Source organism: Adelges cooleyi, unplaced genomic scaffold (assembly GCF_023614345.1).
Source record: "Adelges cooleyi isolate 19-005CV unplaced genomic scaffold, UGA_ACOO_1.1 ACOO_flye_CR_arks_rails_tigmint_CR_PRNA_23, whole genome shotgun sequence".
NCBI classification, from domain to species: Eukaryota; Metazoa; Arthropoda; class Insecta; order Hemiptera; family Adelgidae; genus Adelges; species Adelges cooleyi.
This window is the reverse complement of record NW_026095893.1, coordinates 3,399,713-3,419,393: the sequence shown is the minus strand read 5'-3', so window position 1 is coordinate 3,419,393 and position 19,681 is coordinate 3,399,713. Positions and strand designations below refer to the sequence as shown.

The 19,681-nt window shown below is 29.5% G+C and overlaps 2 protein-coding genes across 3 annotated transcripts in view; both read right to left on the bottom strand.

Annotated features, from left to right (window-relative positions):
• Positions 1-1,215: 1,215 nt before the first annotated feature.
• LOC126835793 (ATP-binding cassette sub-family C member 10) lies at positions 1,216-9,208 on the bottom strand. 2 transcript variants are annotated; one of them, XM_050568612.1, is made up of 21 exons: positions 8,932-9,208; positions 8,230-8,865; positions 7,618-8,137; positions 7,392-7,518; positions 7,229-7,322; positions 6,989-7,100; positions 6,763-6,888; positions 6,534-6,682; positions 6,305-6,424; positions 5,968-6,235; positions 4,929-5,022; positions 4,713-4,851; positions 4,186-4,626; positions 4,053-4,119; positions 3,807-3,958; positions 3,390-3,733; positions 3,142-3,311; positions 2,835-3,060; positions 2,564-2,755; positions 2,122-2,502; positions 1,216-1,584 (listed from the first exon to the last, which is right to left on the bottom strand). In XM_050568612.1, the coding sequence occupies exons 1-21, from the start codon at positions 8,932-8,934 to the stop codon at positions 1,476-1,478; spliced, it is 4,470 nt and encodes a 1,489-aa protein (XP_050424569.1). In that variant the 5' UTR covers positions 8,935-9,208; the 3' UTR covers positions 1,216-1,475. The 2 variants fall into 2 exon arrangements, with proteins under 2 accessions (XP_050424569.1, XP_050424570.1); XM_050568613.1 differs by having other exon boundaries at positions 1,217-1,584; positions 8,938-9,208.
• Positions 9,209-11,367: 2,159 nt separating this feature from the next.
• LOC126835718 (polypeptide N-acetylgalactosaminyltransferase 2-like) overlaps positions 11,368-19,681 on the bottom strand; it is a 38,640-nt gene continuing 30,326 nt past the window's right edge. The window contains exons 3-12 of the mRNA XM_050568481.1: positions 19,039-19,137; positions 18,084-18,151; positions 17,953-18,018; positions 17,119-17,240; positions 16,840-17,015; positions 15,420-15,523; positions 14,348-14,567; positions 13,180-13,390; positions 12,991-13,107; positions 11,368-12,182 (exon numbers count right to left, since the gene is read on the bottom strand). Of these exons, the coding sequence (XP_050424438.1) occupies positions 12,021-12,182; positions 12,991-13,107; positions 13,180-13,390; positions 14,348-14,567; positions 15,420-15,523; positions 16,840-17,015; positions 17,119-17,240; positions 17,953-18,018; positions 18,084-18,151; positions 19,039-19,137 (1,345 nt within the window). The 3' untranslated portion in view covers positions 11,368-12,020. The remainder of the gene's footprint in view (positions 12,183-12,990; positions 13,108-13,179; positions 13,391-14,347; positions 14,568-15,419; positions 15,524-16,839; positions 17,016-17,118; positions 17,241-17,952; positions 18,019-18,083; positions 18,152-19,038; positions 19,138-19,681) is intronic.

Below are 19,681 nucleotides of genomic sequence, written 5' to 3'. Positions count from 1 at the left end.
AAGAACACGTACCGGAAATCTTTCGAAACACCAATTTAGTGCCCAGCTAGCTAAATAAGAAAAATATTAAAATCAGTGGTTTAAATTAAAACTTTTTGTTGGTTATAATTTTAGTGGAACCTAAAAAGGGTATAACGATTATTATCTAATCTCACAATTTAAACGAAAAATAAAGAGGTTAATTAAGTGTCCAAAATATTAAAATTATTTTTATTAAATAATAAATAGAAATAAAAATTGGAGTAATCCCAACTAATAATTTATAATTAGCTCAAAATACTAGACAGGAACCATTCAAACAACTTTTACTGTGGCTCACGAGAGAATGACCGTGCGCAAAAACTAAAACACATTACTCCCGAATGCACTTGCTCAAACTGTATTCAGTAGTAATGTGTTTTAGTTTCTGTGTACAGTCGTTCCCTTGTGAGTCGCAGTATATATTTTTGACATAAATTACCATAGAATGTAAAAAATGACATTGAAATCCCGGGGGTGGGGGGAAGGCTATTAAAAAAAAACAATTTTAGGGTGAATTTTCTTAAGTATTTATTTTGGCTCCATTAAGAACTACTAATTGGTATCACTTTATTTTTATTTTAAATCATAGGATTTATTACAAAAATAAAGAGTTTTCATACTTTTGGGATTTATTAATTTAATACCTTAATAATTAATTTAATGTTTAAAAAATGATAATATTATGAACAAAATATTTTATTTTACCTTTCATATAGGTTCCAATGAAATGATATCTTACAAAATTAAATTTAACCCATTGTTTTTAATATTTTTGTTACTTAGCTAGTTGGGCTCAATAATTGGTGTTTTGAAGGCATTGTGGTACGTGTTCTTATTGTTCAATTCAGTTAAAATTTGGCATAATTTACGTTTTTTTAAAGATAATTAAAAAATTAAGAGGGTACTAAAAAAATATCAAAATAGTTCAAATTTGTACCGCCCTAATACTTTACTGCTTGGTATTACCAGTGCAGTGGTACAAGTTGGAAGTAACTTGTTTAGGCACAACCTTTTGTATATGCCTCGCTCTTGTTTAATTAAAGTATAAATTGTCAATAGATTTTAAAGGATACTATTTTAAACCACAATAATGATAAACACTAGAATAACAGTTAATATATTTTATAATTTACAATAATAATAATAATTTACCTATATTAATTAAAATAATAAATGAACGAGTCAACAATAGAATATAATACAAAATGGATAGTATAAATAAATATTACACATCATTATAATAAATAAATAATTATAATACATATATATTTTGTTTAAAATGATTACATTTGTTTAGGAATATTTTAAATCTATATCGGAGAGATAATTAATTATAAATTGATGGGTAATAAAATAACAATAAAAATTCATGTCAGAAGATCAAAACGTTTTGTGATACAATTTATATATCAATATAAATCACCACCATACTGTACACATGAGATCAAAACATTTTATTTAAACTCTTGCTGCACCATATTATAAAAATATGAGTTTTTATTTTGCAGCAAAACATTGGGAGAATCAAATTCCAAAACTATCCCGTTGTCCATTATTAGTATCCTGAAATTTGTCACAATATGAAAATAAAATCATCAATTGTGTATAATATTGTATTATCTAATTAAATAGAACAAAGAACTTCTAGCATTGGCACATTTCTTTCATTATGCCAATTCATAATTTAATTTAAAATTTTTAGGCTTTAACTTTTATTTTAACATACTTCTTATAGTTTATTTTATTTTATATTTATAATAAATTTTGTTTTTTGTCAATTGTATGCACTAAGCAACTCAGAACTCCAATATTTTCGTCTCGCAATTTACCTCCACTCCATGAATGGACTATGAATAGGTTATATTTATTGTTTTAATTATACTCGTTATTGACCACGATTCTACAAAATTCTAGTAAAGCAATATCGTTCATTTAACACAAAATGTATTGTTCGCATTTAATTTGAAGAAAAATTAGTAATGTTGTATGTATAATCTGTAAAAAACCCTCGAGTGCAGCAAGTGGCTTTTTTTAGTGCATATTTAAGCTTTTTAAGAGCTATAAGTTCTCTATCCTTCCAATTAATAAAAACCAATTTACCGATCACTATCCATAACGGTGCTAATTCTATGAGCAATTGTAATAACTGTACTTTGTTTGAAGGCTGTCCTAATTGTTTCTTGTATTTTTTGATCTGTTATTTTATCGACATTGGCTGTTGCCTCATCGATGCATACTATTTTTGCATTTTTAAGTACAGCTCTGACCAAACACAATAACTGTTTCTCTCCCACTGACATGTTATTACTATCTCCTAAACGACATCCAAGTCCGCCCATACGTTTGACGGTAGGCACCAAATGGCAGCATTGAAGCGCTGACCATATATTTGAATCCATGTACTCTTTGAATGGATCAATGTTGTCGCGTATCGTACCTTCGAATAGGAACGGATCTTGAGGAATTATACACAAACGGTTTCTAGAAAACATTATACACAATTTCATTTAAGCTCTCTCGTTGTATAAACTGATTAACTTACCTGATTTGCCGAGAAGAAATTTTAGACAAATCCACAGCATCTATAGAAATAGTTCCGCTGTTTATCTCATGCATTTTGAACAAGGCAGTTAGCAGTGAACTTTTTCCAGCTCCTGTCCGTCCGATAACACCAATTTTTTCTGAAGCGTATGTTTCAAAAGACACACCATTCAAAGACATGGGTCCGTTATATCTAAACCAATGTCACACAGAGTACAAGAAAAAAAAAATACATACAACTATAAAATATGTGAATTCAAATTAAGGTTTACCTATATTTCAAAAAAACTTTAGAAAACTGTATAATTCCACTGGTTGGCCAAGCAAATGGCGGTGGCACAGAATTTTCTGTATCAGTCTCACGCTCTGTATTGTCTATGTAATCTAAAACACGTTCTAAACTAATCATATCGCATTCAGTTGCTGCAACAGCTCCCACCAATTGTCCAAGTATACTCGTTAGTGTCAATGCGTATGTTAACGCTAATCCGAGAAGCCCTAAATTAAAAAATTATTTATTGTTGTAATTAATGAAATATTAACAATTAATTTTATCAATAAGCAATAGCTAATACAAACCAGGATTGGATAGATTCCATTTATGAATAAAAACTGCAATTGTGCCAATAAATAGAAGTACGGATAAGCCTATTAGTTTTAATCTGAAATTGAACCACAGCGAAGCCAATTGGGAGGAAAATTCGGCTTTTAAATAGTTTTCTAGTTTATCTTCATTATCACGTTCAAATCTGAAAGATTAAAAGAAAACAACAATTTTAGCAATAAACAAATTTTTAATGAAAATGTAGGTTAAAATGTCAATTAACCTTGAAACTACTCTAAAACCTCGTACAGTAGCCAGTCCGTGTAATGATTCATTAATATGACTGTATAGAGGAGATAAAGCTATAGACGATATTCTCCGGAGTTCACGCGATGAATTCCTGTATCGTTTTTGCAGTTTATAATACACGGGTGTCAATATCACAATTATCACTATGGCCCATGGTGCGCCAATCAGAATTGAGCCTACTGTGCCCAATGCAAGAAATAATTGAGCAAGTAGAATATTCAAAATGAATGGCAAACCATCGTCAATCACGTTGGTGTCTGATGAAAACCGATTTAATATTCTACCAAGAGGGTTTATGTCGAAAAATGATATTTTTGCCTAAAACCAAAAGTGTACAATATAATATTAGTTATATTTAACTAAGAAAATAATAAAAACAATCAAAACTTACTCCTAATGTAGATGTAAGCAAACAGTCATGTATCTTAATACACGCTTTAATTCCACCGTATGCAAATATAAAAGCCCGGAAAAATGTGGCCACCGAATTAACCATCCCAATCATAGTATAAGTATATAAATATTTCTTGTCATCGTCTTGCTCTTGAAATGTATTACATAAAACAAAACAATCATTTTTATATTTTATTTCTGGGACTTTTTAAAAAAAAAATATAACAATGAAAAAAGTATTAACCTTTATTCGAGCCTGACATTTCATTAACCCAATGGGATAACCATAAATCGGACAAATTTCTCGAGGCCTAAAATAAATATTATTTTATTAACGTTCCTTTTTTTTTATTATAAATTATAATGAGAATTCATACCTGCATTGCAAACATGGAAAAAAATAAAAGCCATCCAACAACGGTTCCAACAGCATTCCAATAGTGCTTATAGATTGACAGAGCAACAATACCTTCTTCTTGGTTTTCTTTATCGATCAAGTCGTAGGTAACATCAGATTCTTTTGTCGGCATCCAATCGATTGCTTCCACCTTTGAATTGTAACTTAATTCGTCAAATTTAACACTCAGCGTCTTTATATTGTAATCGCTTAATATTTCAAAAGGTTTCCCTTGATTTACAATTTCACCGTTGTTCATAGCTATTATCCAATCAGCTTCAAGCAAGAATTCTGTATTGTGTGTGCAAATAATACGAGTTTTGTTTTTGAGAAGATCGTTAACACAATGTTTGTATAAATGCTGAGCAACGTTTACATCAACCGATGCAAAAATATCGTCTAGTAAATATATGCTTTTGTTCTAAAAACAATTGTATTATACTATTAAAATATCAATTAGAGGTTTAACATAATTCATTTAGAAAAGAGTAATTTCAATTGACATACTTGGTATACTGCTCGCGCTAGAGCTAACCGAGCTTTCTGACCTCCACTTAATGTAGTTCCCGCTTCACCGATCACAGTTAAATCACCTGCAGAAAACCCTTGTAAATCTTCGACCAAAGCACAGCATTTGACCACTGCTCTGTTCACCATAAAAATGTTTAATATAATATTAACTCAAACATTTATAAATCTTAATATCATAATTAGAGTTTTCACCTGTATTTTTCTAAACTATAACTTTGTCCGAATAAAATATTATCTCTAATTGTCCCTTTTTGAATCCAAGGAGTTTGTGCGACAAATGCGAATCCTAAAAACCGTTTAAAATATATACATTAGGGTGGTCGTTAATTTCGATTTTGAGGAGCGAAGTATAGAAATAGATTTGAAATGTCGAAAAAAATGCCCTAATTTTTTCAGATTTTTCACTTAAGAATTACAGGTGCCGCACAGGGCCTCAAGATTTGTATTGAAATAACATTGTTATTATCTATTTTCCAATAATTATTTTATTACAATGGTTTTTATTGTCGGGAATTGGTGCTGGTACAAACGAGAATGTAGATAAAAGACAATCCAATTAATTATACAATAATAAATTTATACAAGCCACCTATATGACATTTTTTGCATATTCTATAATTATAATGAATACTTCTAAATTCAGACTGTTACAATGATATCTACATTATGACTCGTGTTTACATATTATTGTATATAATTCATACTACTCTAGAGCAATGTATAAAGTAAAGCTAAACAAAAATGTCACTAAAAATTAAAAATAAAACAAAAACCCTACTATCGATATTAGTTTATTTCTACTAAAATCTATAATTAACATACAATATGAATTGTTTTTTATTTCTTTCGTTATATAGGTGGCTTCAGGCTTGTATAAATTGAAAATTAATTGGATTGTCTTTTATCTACATTCTCGTCTGTTCCAGCACCAATTCCCGACAATTCTTCATAGTTGAAAATTTGTTTGCAGTTAATTAGCCGTTGTAATAAAACAATTATTGGAAAATAAATAATAACAATGTTATTTCAATACAAATCTTGAGGCCCTGTGCAGCACCTGATATTCTTAAGTGAAACATCTGAAAAAATTGGGGATTTTTTTTTTGATATTTCAAACTCATTTTTATACTTTGCTCCTCAAAATCGAAATTAACGACCACCCTAATATATATATGTTTTTAACACTGTTATTATTTTTTAAAAAAACAAAAAATGTTTAAATTTTTCATACCGTCCCTCATGTTTGATATAGCTATTGTTCCTTCTTCTTTATTTATTTCAGCTAAAATACCAGCTAACAAAGTAGATTTGCCGCTTCCCACGGGTCCTGTAATGCCGACAAAAGATCCTTTGGCAACAGAAAAATGTATGTTCTTAAGTTGAAAAGTCCTAAGTCCCCAATTGAATGAACAATGATTTAAAGAAACTGCATTGTCAAATGTACGACCGTACTGCACTGGCATAAGACTATAATAAAATTGCGCTTGCGAGTCATCAACCTAAACCATCATTCATACTAAAAAAATTATTTATTCAATCTAGTGTTTTGATGTTTTGTTAATGCATACTTCAATCAAACGTTGAATTCGTTTAACTGATACCCATGCTTCGGTTATACCGTTCAGTATCCAAGGAAAAGCGTTTAATGGCGATATTAACATTTGAAGCAGCGCCATACTAGTGAAAACCTAAACAAAATTGTAAGCAAAAGCTTTTATAATGGGAAACAAATATTATAATTTAATAAATATAACAGATAATTTGTATTTAAATTTCAATATATTAGAATTTACAAACTTTAGCCGCTGTTAATTGCCCGCCCATAATTATATAAGTTGAAAATGTTAATACTGAAATTGTTACTGGCGTTGTAGCCCAAAAATACACACAAAGTGCATCCAAATATTTCCTTTTTTTTAAGTTTACTACTTCAGGTTTCCGACAACCTAAAAAAAATTGTTTAAATCTAAATTTAATATGAGATTAATATTTTTAAATGCCAGTCGTATTCTATTTAACAACTTACTGCTAATTTTTTCGATAAAATATTTCTCCCATACATTGTATTTAATGACTCTGATACCTCTAATTATTTCGGACATGAGTTTTACACGCTTGTCTTTTTCATTCATTAATTTTCCAGTAAACTTACCTAAATAAAAATAAACAAAATTACAGGTATTTAAATCATTTACATTTATTTTGTGTACAAATCTATTTATGTGTTATTATATATTTTTTTAATTTCTCACCGATATTAGTGGCAATGATTTTGTTTACGGGAATTAAAAGTACAGAAATCAATACTCCAGATAAAAAAGCAAGTCCTAGTTGTTGATGAAGCAAGAACAAAACTAAAACTAACTTAAAACAAACAAATTCTAAGATTAATTAATAATAGTAATAATTATAATAATGATACTTTATTTGGCAAAAAAAATAAAATGGAGCAATATCGAATGAGGTATTTTTTAGTCTATATTTTATTTTACCTGAAAAGGAACACTCCACAATGAATGGAAACTATTACACGCATTCACCAAATTACTTGTATCTGTACTAATAAAATTTATAACTTCTCCGATACTGAAAAATAACAATTACATATTGTTATAAAAAAATAATTCAAATTTACACATTAGAATTAATACTAACCTGAAGTTGTTAAGTGTTACTGTATTTAACGCTAAAGTCTTTTTATAAATCATTGTCACTAATGTACCCCGAATTTTAATTCCAAGTATATGAATTTGATAATCGAAATGTGTTCCAAAAATTGAAGCTTGAATAAACATACATTTAAAATTTTTAAATTTCAGTTCATTTTATTAATTTAACCTAAGGTTAACATTAGAATAAAAAAATGTTAAAATCATCTTACTTAACAACAACATTAAGACAAGTCCGCCCATGTAAAAATACCCATTTCTCATAGGTTCTTCATGATGAGACACAAAAGTTATTAACTTGTTTAAAAAAATAGGAGCAATAAATGCACAAATGTCCGCTACAAATTTTAATATTCCAATACCAAAGAATTGTTTGCCATAACATTTGTACAATGCTTGTAATAACGATACCCTGGGCACACGTGATTGATGATCAGCTGGCAAATGAATGGGCGATGTAGCTCTGACTGAAGGCTGATGTCTGAATACTTCTTCCACCTTAGATGAAACATAAACTGGCGTTAATCTCTCCGGTAGATCGAATAAATCATTTGGACTCTGCAATCGGTTCTTGTCTCCTTTAGATATCAATCTTTCGACCCAGCCAAATGTTAACCAAGAGAAAAAATTATAATGTTCATTATCACATGCCATTCCCAAATAGTATGGGTCAAATTCATCATTAAAACGACTGTATGATGAGGTCATTAAAGAACGCCTTTCGACGGATTGCTAAAAAAAAAAAAAAATTCAGTTAATTAATAAAATATTAATTAATTATACATGAATCTATTGGGAAGTTATTAATTATGTATTGATATTACCTGAGCTAGAAAACGCAATCGATCCACATATCTCGTCCTCAACACATCAGCTCTGAAGAACAATGTAAATAAATAGCATATTTGCAATGACATGTCAATAATTCTGAACCAAAATCTCTCTTTCAAAAGTGGAATATCAGAATTTTCATTAAATTGTTTATAGCCGTTCCATACTGATACAGTAGAAGATGAAAAACATAGAGCCCACGAAACTAATACTGACTTTCGACCACTAAGACTTGTTCCCAAACGGTGTCTAACACATAGAACATAAAAAGTGTGTACAATCCAAGTAAAACACTGTATTGCCAGTACTAAGTTTTCTACTGGATACAATCGGCTTTCGGTAAATTTGTATGCTTCCCAAATGAGTCGAAATGCCGGCAATACTGCTAACAGACCAGAAACCACTGTACGGAAACGGAGGACATATGTTTCTCGCCTCGTGCGTACAATCCAATCAGTTAAATTTCCACAATAATATGCCGATGTCAGCAGAAATGTAAATAAAACAGGCAGCTGAATAATCGACATTTCTGCACATGAACTAAGAACATAGCCAGGTCGAATAATAGGAACAAAGTCATCGGGACCACATAGTTCGGTCCAATTCCAGGTAACAAACATAATTGAATTCTAAAATATAAACCATTCAAATAAAAAAACAATTTAATTATAATTTATAATCAAAATATAAATTACCATTACTTTTAATTTGCAGGTACTAAACAATCATATTCAATTCCATTTCAATAAAATGTTCTAAGGTGTATTTCAATTAATTTAACGTCCTAAGGTATCATTATTCAGCAATATGTTTTACAATTAATGTTTAATAATGATTAGAATAATGATGATTGCGACAACTTTTCTCTTTGGTAAAAAATTATTAAAACAAATATTCAATTAAATTACATTTAGGTAACATGGCAATATTAAATTAATTAATATAATATCTAATAAATTCTACTACACGATTTATTATTATTAATTATTTTCAACTGATATTTGATCAAAATGCTTATCTACTACTACAACATAAAAATGTCATAATACCCAAGGTGGATTGATATCAATACCCATTGTTATGTCTTTATCTGATTACCGTTATCATTATGCCGGCATGCCGTCGAATTTGTTGATAATAATATTATGTATAATAATAATAACTATGACAATGGTCAATGTCCATATAAAAATACACGGACCTATTTGATTGGCTCTCTTAAACATGTGATATCAAATTGGTCCACATATTTTATTAAATATATTAATATACATATAAATATTGATATACACATATTAAATTGGTCCATCATATTTTATTTTTGATATCTATTATCTCTATAACATATACATTATTTGCAAGATTCTGTAAATACATCTTTTTTTTTTATTAAAAACATAATCCCTAATAAAATGATTGTTATACAATTTAATATAGTTGCCTGTTAAGATTTGATTTTTTTGTTATGTATCCATTTGGTAATACATTTTTTTGGGGAAATTTTTATTAAATATTTTACATTAAATTTTTCAATCGAATAGTCAGTATTTTTATTAAATTAATCTTAACTAATTGCCTTCTGTCTTAAAGTCGAGTTAAATGTTTTAAAGTCGTTGTTCTTTCATAAATACATTTTTTTAGTTAATTGTGGTTATTTTGTAAACATTTTACCGCATTGTTAAAATTCCATCTTCATGGCACGGCGTAAACTTAATAATAATACATGACAAAGACAACAAAGGTTAAGGTCTAAGAGTGTTAGGTGTTAAGTATTCTAACATATTCTAATCATTGGCGTATTTAGGTAATTTCTTCCTAAGGAAACATAGGTGCGTGTATATTTTTTGACATTTTCAAAATAACATCTTTCTCTCTTATAAGTATGCACCTCGAAAGATGCGTAGTATACATTAGTTTTCATTTCCAATCAATTACCACTATACTCGTATTTAAATTTGTATAATATGTAAAGGGATTTTTTTTTCTGTTTGAAATTAACATTTTTAAATTGTTTTTTACATTGTTAATATAATGTATTTTTACAGGGCACTATGATCCCCAAAAATGTACTTTTATTTCCAGGCTATATGTAAAATTATGTTAAACTGTATGTTGATAGAACTGTATTTCATCAGTTTAATTTACAATAAAAGCTTTTAGATCAGAACTTACAAACACTCATATTTTTATAGAAATAAACTTGTAAAACTAACTAACACATTGAATTTCAAAACTTACTGATTCCATTTAATTAATTATTAATCCCAACCCATTAACTCTTTGTCATAAAAATTCTGGTTCTTTTTTTTAATCAGCATTTTTATCAATAGTTTTTAGAGTTGAGGTTTGAAAATGTCACAATAGATCTACCTTAGCGTGACCTAACATATACCATTTTTTTGTAAAACTGTAAGCAAACTTTTTATTTATCAAGGTAAACCGAAAAAAATACGTGACTTCAAATACAGTATATTATTCTTATAGTTAAGTATTGCGATTTTTGTTGATTTTTCTTTTTTCATGTTTACACCATGTTCAATTTAGCCTTTAGGATCAAAATAGGTTGTAATTTCTTTAACCTATATGTCCCATCCCCACGTGCTGTTTTTTTTATCATAATTATTTTTTTTTTTTAAGTTTTGTTTATTTATACGATTGTAGAGCAACATATAGTTATTTCAAAATTAAAATACAACTCTTTTATAGGTTATAATACACTAATTAGTTATTAATAATAAGGTACCTACGTACGATTGTCTTTTACTCGTGTTCTACAGGTACAGTAATCAGTATACCTACACCAGCACAAAAGCATATCATTTTAAACTAAAGTACTGCTTCACTACCCTATTAAATTCATAAAATAAATAAGTCAAAAGCAAAATATAAATTTTGTTTTCCTAATTTTATTTTCTATTAAAATTTTCGACATACTTTTAGATACAAAATATGTATACAATACATGTTACTATACAAAACAAATTTTACAAGCTAAACTCAATATTCACAGTCTTTTAAAATTAAATTTTACAGTATAACAATAATATGGACTGTAGTTAAATAACAAGTGTTATTAATTTTTTTTATGAAAATGAAAAACAAGAATTATATTATCAAATAATAAACATAATAATATTATTAAACATGGTAAGATATAAATCACAGCCTTATAATTAATTACTTCTTAACTATATATTTTACCATTAAACAATATCTTAGAAAAACTTAAAACAAGAAAAAAATAATTGTAAGTATAAAAAGGAGTTTTAATACACATACCTTAAATACAGCTATAAAGGTATATTTTGTTTAATATTGTTCAAAAAAAGATTCCTATTATAATTAATAATGATAACAAACAACAATTGTTGTGTTATCTGTTAAGTACAGCACAGGATCGTTTAAGGAATATTTGTTTGTTATTTCAAGAATTGTCTTTATACTAAAAACAAGAGCGGACGACCTATATATTTTAATAGTTGTGTGAGGTAAGAATTTGTACGCAATCATAATTTTTGTTCTTTTCCGGTGGAAATAAAAAAAACCCATTGTTTTAAAATTCCAAGACGATCACGAGCTACAAACAATGCCACTATTTGATGTCGCTAAGTAGCCCCCACGCCTGAATCCTTAAATTAGTTTTAAGTAGATTATATTTTTGATTCCCGAATATCCATTAGGCATTAGGCCACCGACGCGTCGTGGTTAGCCCTACCGTTATTTTTTACATCGCAATTGTTTGTTTGTTTTTTTAATAAATGCATATTGTATCGCTATGCTCAAACTATGCGTTTTCGATTCCACTCGCAATCAAGTAGTCCCATTTCTGATTTAAATTCATACTGTCGCACACGTTAACGCTCATCATGTCGTGTACTCCCAAAGTGTCCAAACACAGGTTGACAGCTTTTAGTCTCAATTGTTTGGTATTTTCGTCGTACTTCCACTAAAACAGAAATCACAAATAAAAACACCATTCAAAATTAACATAAGAAATTTAAAACGTATTATTTGTTGTTATATTAATTAAAAATTAACCACTCCTTATTTAAAACCCACTCCTATATAGTTTTGAGTAGACGATTAAATTAAAGTGTAAACAACTTATAGTTAACACTTATCACTAATTTTTTTTAACATTTATTATTTTAGTCAGGTTTTTTATAAGTCACGGATTGTGATAGGTTTAAGTACCGACGCCATTTGGACGAAGTAAGAACCGTTAAAATACTATATCAATAAAATCAAATATATGGTTTACTCCCTTTGACGTTTATTACAACTATAATTATAATTTGAGGTTAAGCTGCTGCTTCCGAATATTTTATGGACTTTTTAGTCAACCAAGTATAGAATTTGTTTAACCTCTTACAACATGTACTTATTAATTACGAAATAAAAGTTTCAATAGATTTCATTTTCGGTTTTGGGTTAAGAAAGTAGAAACGTGGGATAATTAAAAAATATTGCAAGACGCAAGTACATTTTTGACCAAACTGATTGCTGCTGTATGACATTATAAAGAATAAAAAAGTTTTTGTTTTGTAAAAACGTAGTAAGTAAAATAGTCCATATTTAAAACGCTAAAAGCGTAAAAAAATGCGTCGAGTACAGTAGTGTAGCTGTACAATAACTGTAGACTGTAGTCAGTAATTATAAAGAAAACAAATTAAAATCTATCCTGTATAATATATGTTTCTGTGTCAGTTGGAAATAGAAATCGTCGAGTTTATACATTAAAATATTGTACATACTTCGTCGGTAGATGAATCGCAGGGTTTCATCAGTATCAGACTCAAAGCAGAGTAGTCTATCGGAGACAGGCACGTGCTGTCGTGCTTGATCGAACCAGACACAGTCAGCGTCCATTCCTAAACAAGAAGAACATATCATTGTTACAAGCTGATGGATTGTTGCCGGAGGTATTTTTCGGTCATAAGTACCTGATTGCCGCCGTAGTCGTGACACGGATAGAGACCTGCCGTCTTGCCGATTTGGTTTTCCAAAGTATCCAAACACCAGTTGCCCTGTCTCAGGCTACCAACGTACAAATCCACGGTGGTCGGCACTTTCAACTCCGGGTAAACGTTCTGCAAGTACCACTTAAATGGTTTGCAGCCGAGATTCTTTTTCAAAGCAAGCCGATCTGCTATGCTGCAAAAAAAAAAAAAAAATTAAATACATTAGTATTAGTACAAACGTTACAATTGTAATACTCTTGCGAATTGGCGGTGAAGTGAGGAGGAGTTCAGACTAAAATTAACCATACCCCACAAAACGAATTGAACCATTTTGACATAAAAGCACTGATATAGTCCTATTTTGTTTTAAGAATATATTTACAAATCTTGAGAGCCGAACTTGAGGGTCTTCGCTCACGCAATATTGTTTGTTTTTTAATTTTTATTATTTTTTAACTATACTATTTATTTATACAATATAATAATACTCTATAGAATGCAATTTTACGTTTTGGAACAGTTATAAGTTATAACAGTCTCTATCAAATTTCTTACAAACATTTTTTTTCTGAGTACTATTTCAAAAAAAATTATAAAGCAAAGGAATGTAATTTTACAAACTACCATAATATAATAAACTAACAAAAATAATAATTAAAAAATTAAGAATTTATAAACTATTTCAGAACACTTTTTTTTTTTAGAATACATTTTTCTGTTATGGAACCGTACCAGTAAACAGTAGATAATTTTGACGTTTCAAATTTTAGTACCCAAAAAGGTAATTCAATTGAAGATATAAAGCTTTCGAAACATTAGCAAAGCTAATATGTAAATACAGGTGTGATAGAAGAATGTTGTAAATAATTAAATAATACAACTCGTTAGTAAGATGCTGTTGTTCTATAAAAAAATGTGCCCCTACAATAAGTTTACGACCTCCACCTGATTTGGTTAACCCCCTTCTCCTTCATTACAAAACCCTACCTTATACATATACATACTGTATAATATAGTATCAGCTGTTTATAGGATGATTGAAAGATATTTCTCAAGTGGTCAGGACTCTCCTGACTTCTCCCAGAGATTTCGAAAAACGAAAAATGCTGCTACTTTTGTTCATGTTTTAAAAATAAATTTACAAACTCACTTTCCAAATGCTACGGTCCTGGACATAGGCACTGCGTTGTAATAATATATTTTATAGCGATCCATCCAAACTTCGGCGGCCCTTCGAGTGTTGTGGGCGAACACGTTGCCGCTGCCACCTGGAAACGTGTAGGGATGTCGTTTTCGGAACACATGTCCGACCCGAGAGCAAGGTATGATTTCCAAGCTACCGCCACATTGCCACACTCTGAACGATATTTCTAGACAGACAAAAAACGTCAAAATGTAATAATAGAATTAGTGTAAATTAGTTTAAGCCTCTAGACGCCGCACATGATATTCTGAATTCCAACCTAAAATAAGCACTTAATATGACACGCCGTAAGATTTCGATGGTACACTGTACACTGTAATGTGCCAATATAATATATTTTATGTGACATTATTAAAGAATTAAAGAAACGATAATTACACGAAATTATAGTACGTACAACAATAATGATAGCATGGTTAAATGTAAACGTGCAAATTAATAATTATACAAGTTTGGTACGTAATTTCGCATTTTACTATATCCTCGGGTATGAGTATTTAATAGTTTAGGTTAGGTTATGTGCTCGCTACCTACCGATTAACTACCTATTTATAGTCCTACACGAATAACAGCCACAGCTATTTACAATAGTAACAATTTAATAGTTTCGCAAAAAAATACATTTTATGTAAAACATTTTGTAAATACATTTTCAGCAAATATTTTTCCAACGATTTTTTAGGAATCAGGATATTTTTTAATTATATCAATATCAAATACGAGCAATAGGCACTACAAGGAACAGCTCCTCTGTATAACTCGTACATAAAGTTACTCTAATATTCGCGAGTCGTGATCCAAACAAACCATCTTAAATTAGTTTTGCTAAAAAAAGAAGTATAAAGTATGCATAAAATTAAAAATTAATTTCTCCGACAAAAAAAACCAAATGAATAATTTCTGATATTCTTATGTGATTTATTATCTCTGAGTGTCTATTCTGAATTAAATTATAAATATTATTCCATTATTTAAGTCTACCATGTTCTAGCAATAAACGACACCAAAAAACGCTTACCTAAGTTTTCGCCTCCCCAAATATTCATTTCCATGTCATATTTTCCGAGTTTTATGAAATAATTGCGATCCATTACGAACAATCCGCCGGCTATCATAGGAGTTCTGTAAAACAAAAAAACAAAACCATACAAAAATTATATATAATATAATACAATAACATAACGGTAGAAATCACCTAAATCATAACCCCATGTTGAAAATTACCCCGTATTCCGTAGGAAGTTTAAATTTCAACACAAACTGAAAGTTTATTTAGAAATTGTAGATTTTTGTTCAAAATTATTCGATTTTTTCAAAGTTAAGGTAAGATATTAAACATAATAATACGTTATACAGATTTTAAATAAATTGATTTTGATTTTAAAACAATTTTGGATAAAAATAGATTTTCATCAAAACAAATTTTTTTCCTAAGTATTTTGTTCTTATACCGTTTGAACATGTGTTAAAACCTCAATTTTACAAACTTAATATTTTTATTTACAAAAAAATCTTAAAGTCAACTTGTTTTTTAAATTTGCAGAATGGTGTAGAAGTTGTAACAGATCATTAGATTCCAACACATACTGTAGATTGCGGACACACCGATATCTAACGACACCTAATATTATGCAACTAAAATTATCTGGAAAGGATAAAGAATAAGAAATACACTTCAGAAGAAACAATCACTCTGCTGCGTGAGAAGTTTTTAGATCGAATTATCTCGTTATGAGGAGACTAACCCTAGCCAACACGATCCAATTGACTTGACACCGTGCGATTTTTTCTTATGGTGATACACCAAGTCAAAGGTTTACCAGAACAAATCCAGAAATTTGTTAAAACTTAAAGAAGAAATTCGATGTGTCTTCAACGAACTTGGCGGAGAGATGCGTGGTGATGTTAGTGGGGTCATATGCCTGATGTTGTTTTTCATGTTTAAACCTTAATATCTTCTGAGATAAGGAGAATGTGTGTGTTTTTTCCTTGTTATTCAAAAATAATTTTGATTTATAGCAACTTAAAATCCGGCGTTCTTTATGGATCTCCCTTCATATTAGTTCTAGTTCTACGTTTGTCGTTATTTCAATGAACTGAGTATTATAACTCAGTCCGAAGCGTTATTTTCAATACATAATTCATAATATTGCGGACAATTGTTGAATATTTGGAAAAATTCCAATGAAAAATTGTTAAACGTTTAATACAAATATATTATTGTATTCGTTCTATTCGCTACGACCTCGCCTGTGTTTTGTACAGTTACAACACATATAATATATTGAATTGAATCCAATTCTCAAACAAACATTTTTTTTGCACCTTGACCATATCGTGCTCACCCACACACTGTGTTTGAAACAATGTAAAGTTTTTGTTGTAATATTTTATCTGATTCAAGTAATATTTTTTTAATTAAATCATTTGTCCAATACCTTATGGGCAAAGTGGGGTCCATTATCCTTTGGGCCCTAACGTCTTTCGATAGGTATTCCCATTTGAACACTAGATTCCAATCGAATCCGCCTCTGAGTTCAGACGACGCGCCAATGTATTGGAAGTCGTCCATGTTGATCACGTCAATAATCGGACAAACAACTCTGGTCGGGTCCTGGAACATCCATTTAGATCATACAAATATGCGTTATATTTGTTTATTATTTGAAAATCAAAAAGAATTCCAAACTATGTATTTATACACAGTGTCAACATACCTCAGTCACACGGTCCAAAAGTGGTTCTAGCCAATTCACATTGCACTCGACGTGACTGTCCAAAAATGTTAATACTGGCGCAGTGGCCATGTCTGCTCCCCGAACTCTAGACCTCATTAACCCTATAACAAAAAAACACACGGTCAAAGATCAATAAATTTAAAAAATCATCTTTTAATTAACAGTAATCATAGACGCAACTAAATTAATAAAATTTGATCCCACCTATGACCAAATTAAAAAAGCAAATATAATTGTTTTTGCTGTCATAACCCCATCAAAATCGATCCAAAAAACCGTTACAAAAAAAAAGGGAGAAAAAAAGGAAAAACGGCTGTTAAAACTTTTACCTATAATAATGATAGTGATAAGGATTAATTGGCAAAGTAGAACAAGCTGATAAAAATCTAATATTAAAAAGAATCAAAAGGGAATCCGTGCAAACCATATTTTATGTCTTACAGCTTTAGACGTATTCTGAAAGTTGTTTTTCTTTTAACTATAAACAGCAAAACTAAGTGAAATACCGCAACAACACAAATAAAACGACATGGCACGATTCCCATTTCTATTTTAAAATTTCATCATTAATAATAGTAAACAAGTCTTTGAAAAATCCGACAAACCCACTATTTTTTTACCACGTATTAAATTATGTGATCTTTTTCTATTTAACTGGCCAATGAGCGTAGACGAATAAAATGCACAAACAGAATCAACCTAGTCTAACACACCTCATTATGTTAGATCACTGATTTTATATAATAATAAATTATATCAATACATCTATTTAGTTTCAAACTAATAAATTGAGTTTTGTATGACGTGATATACCTTCTCTTTTTTCGTTTCGTATAAGCTTCACTTTTTGTATTTTCGCCAGTTCTTCACCATCGGTACCTAAAACATAGCGCGATTATGAATTTTGAAACTAATATGACGGTAAATTATAGTGTAAAGCTTACTGTTTTGGCTGAAGTCATCCACCAAAATTATTTCTTTGATTAAATGTTCAGGACTTCTGTTTAAAACGCTAAAAATACCGAAACATAATATTACATACCAATATATTTTATTCTAGAAAAAAACCTTAGCAAAACTTGTGGTTAAGGTTAAGAAATAAATTAATAATAATGTTACAAAATGACCTACTCCAAAAACAATGATACACTTGTTAGTAGCGTATACGCGTACCGTTTTTACATCAAATTTTAGAATCCAAACTTGTAATCGAATAGATGCGTACTTGTATAAAATGTCATTAAAGAATGTCGTCAACCCTCAATTTCAGTAGATGCAAGTGCAGTGTTTGAAAATAATGCATTTCTAGAATGATATTCATTTGACATTTACTTTTAGAGAAATACATTCTTTTTTTTGCTTAGAGAATAGTATGATGTGAATACATGTTTAAATTCGAATAAAATGTTAATGGAAATTAGAAAAAATAAATTCAAGTATAAAATACTAAAAAAAAACACAACCAGAATAAATAATACCTCTAGCAATGGACTGAATCTTCTGTAAGCACTGATGATAGGAACATTGCTGCCGAAATACTAATATACTCTAAATTATTATTTGTGGTTTAAAGATTTAATAAAGATTTTTTTTTTACTATATATTTTACTCTATTTTGTAGAATACTACTTATTACGCATACAACTTTTTTTTGTTGACTTATTTTGTCTAAAAAACTAAGATTATAATTAAATATTTTTTAATGTTCATTATAATTTTGAAATTAAGGAAAGGCGAATTTGATTTAATTAGCATTTTTAAATGGAAGGATGTAAAATTGAAACATGGATATTCTTTACTTTTAAAAAAAATCTATGACGTATTGATCAGATGATATCTTTAAGGTTAATCGTCATTTGGATGCCCTGCTCAGCTATATGTATTAAGATATTTTTTTACCTGACTACAGTTCTCAAAAGTGCAGATCTTGCTTCATTATGGAACGTTATTATCACACTAGTCTCGGGTAAATCGGGACGGTACTTCTTGTCTATACATCTGTAAAAAAAAATGAATAAAATTGTATACATTAAAAAAAAAACAATAATAATTGTTTTATGGACAAAATCGCAATTTGAGGAATAATTTCTAACAGGTAAGTTTTACAAATGATAAATTATTTTTTTTAAATTTACAATAGGTAGTAAAACGATAATAAAGCGTGAACCCGGCGTTTAAAGGGCGCATAGGTAATTTTATTAACAATATCCTGAACTCACTTTAAGTGCAAAACTGTTGAACGTTTCAAAATCAACTACCTATACTTTCATTGAATAATGAACATAAATGCTAAATCATTATGCCATTACGTATGGTGAAATCTATATAAAAGATATAATATTTCATCATCGATGCGATTCGATTTTATTATAAATGGCATAACTGTTATTGAACCGAATTATCTAACAAATATCATGGCTGAATTAATACTTCAGCCGAAGTTTGGTCTAACTTCAGTTTGAGTGACATCGCTTTCGGGTACTATTCTCGATAATATGTAACCTGTCCAATGTACATTTCATCAGTTAGTTCAATCAATATA

Excerpts from the sequence above, each read along its gene's own strand:
- LOC126835793 (XM_050568612.1), bottom strand. Across the intron at positions 6,236-6,304 it reads GAATTCAACGTTTGATTGAA|GTTGATGACTCGCAAGCGCA; the intron begins GTATGCATTAAC and ends ATGATGGTTTAG. Across the intron at positions 3,959-4,052 it reads AATGTCAGGCTCGAATAAAG|AGCAAGACGATGACAAGAAA; the intron begins GTTAATACTTTT and ends ATACATTTCAAG.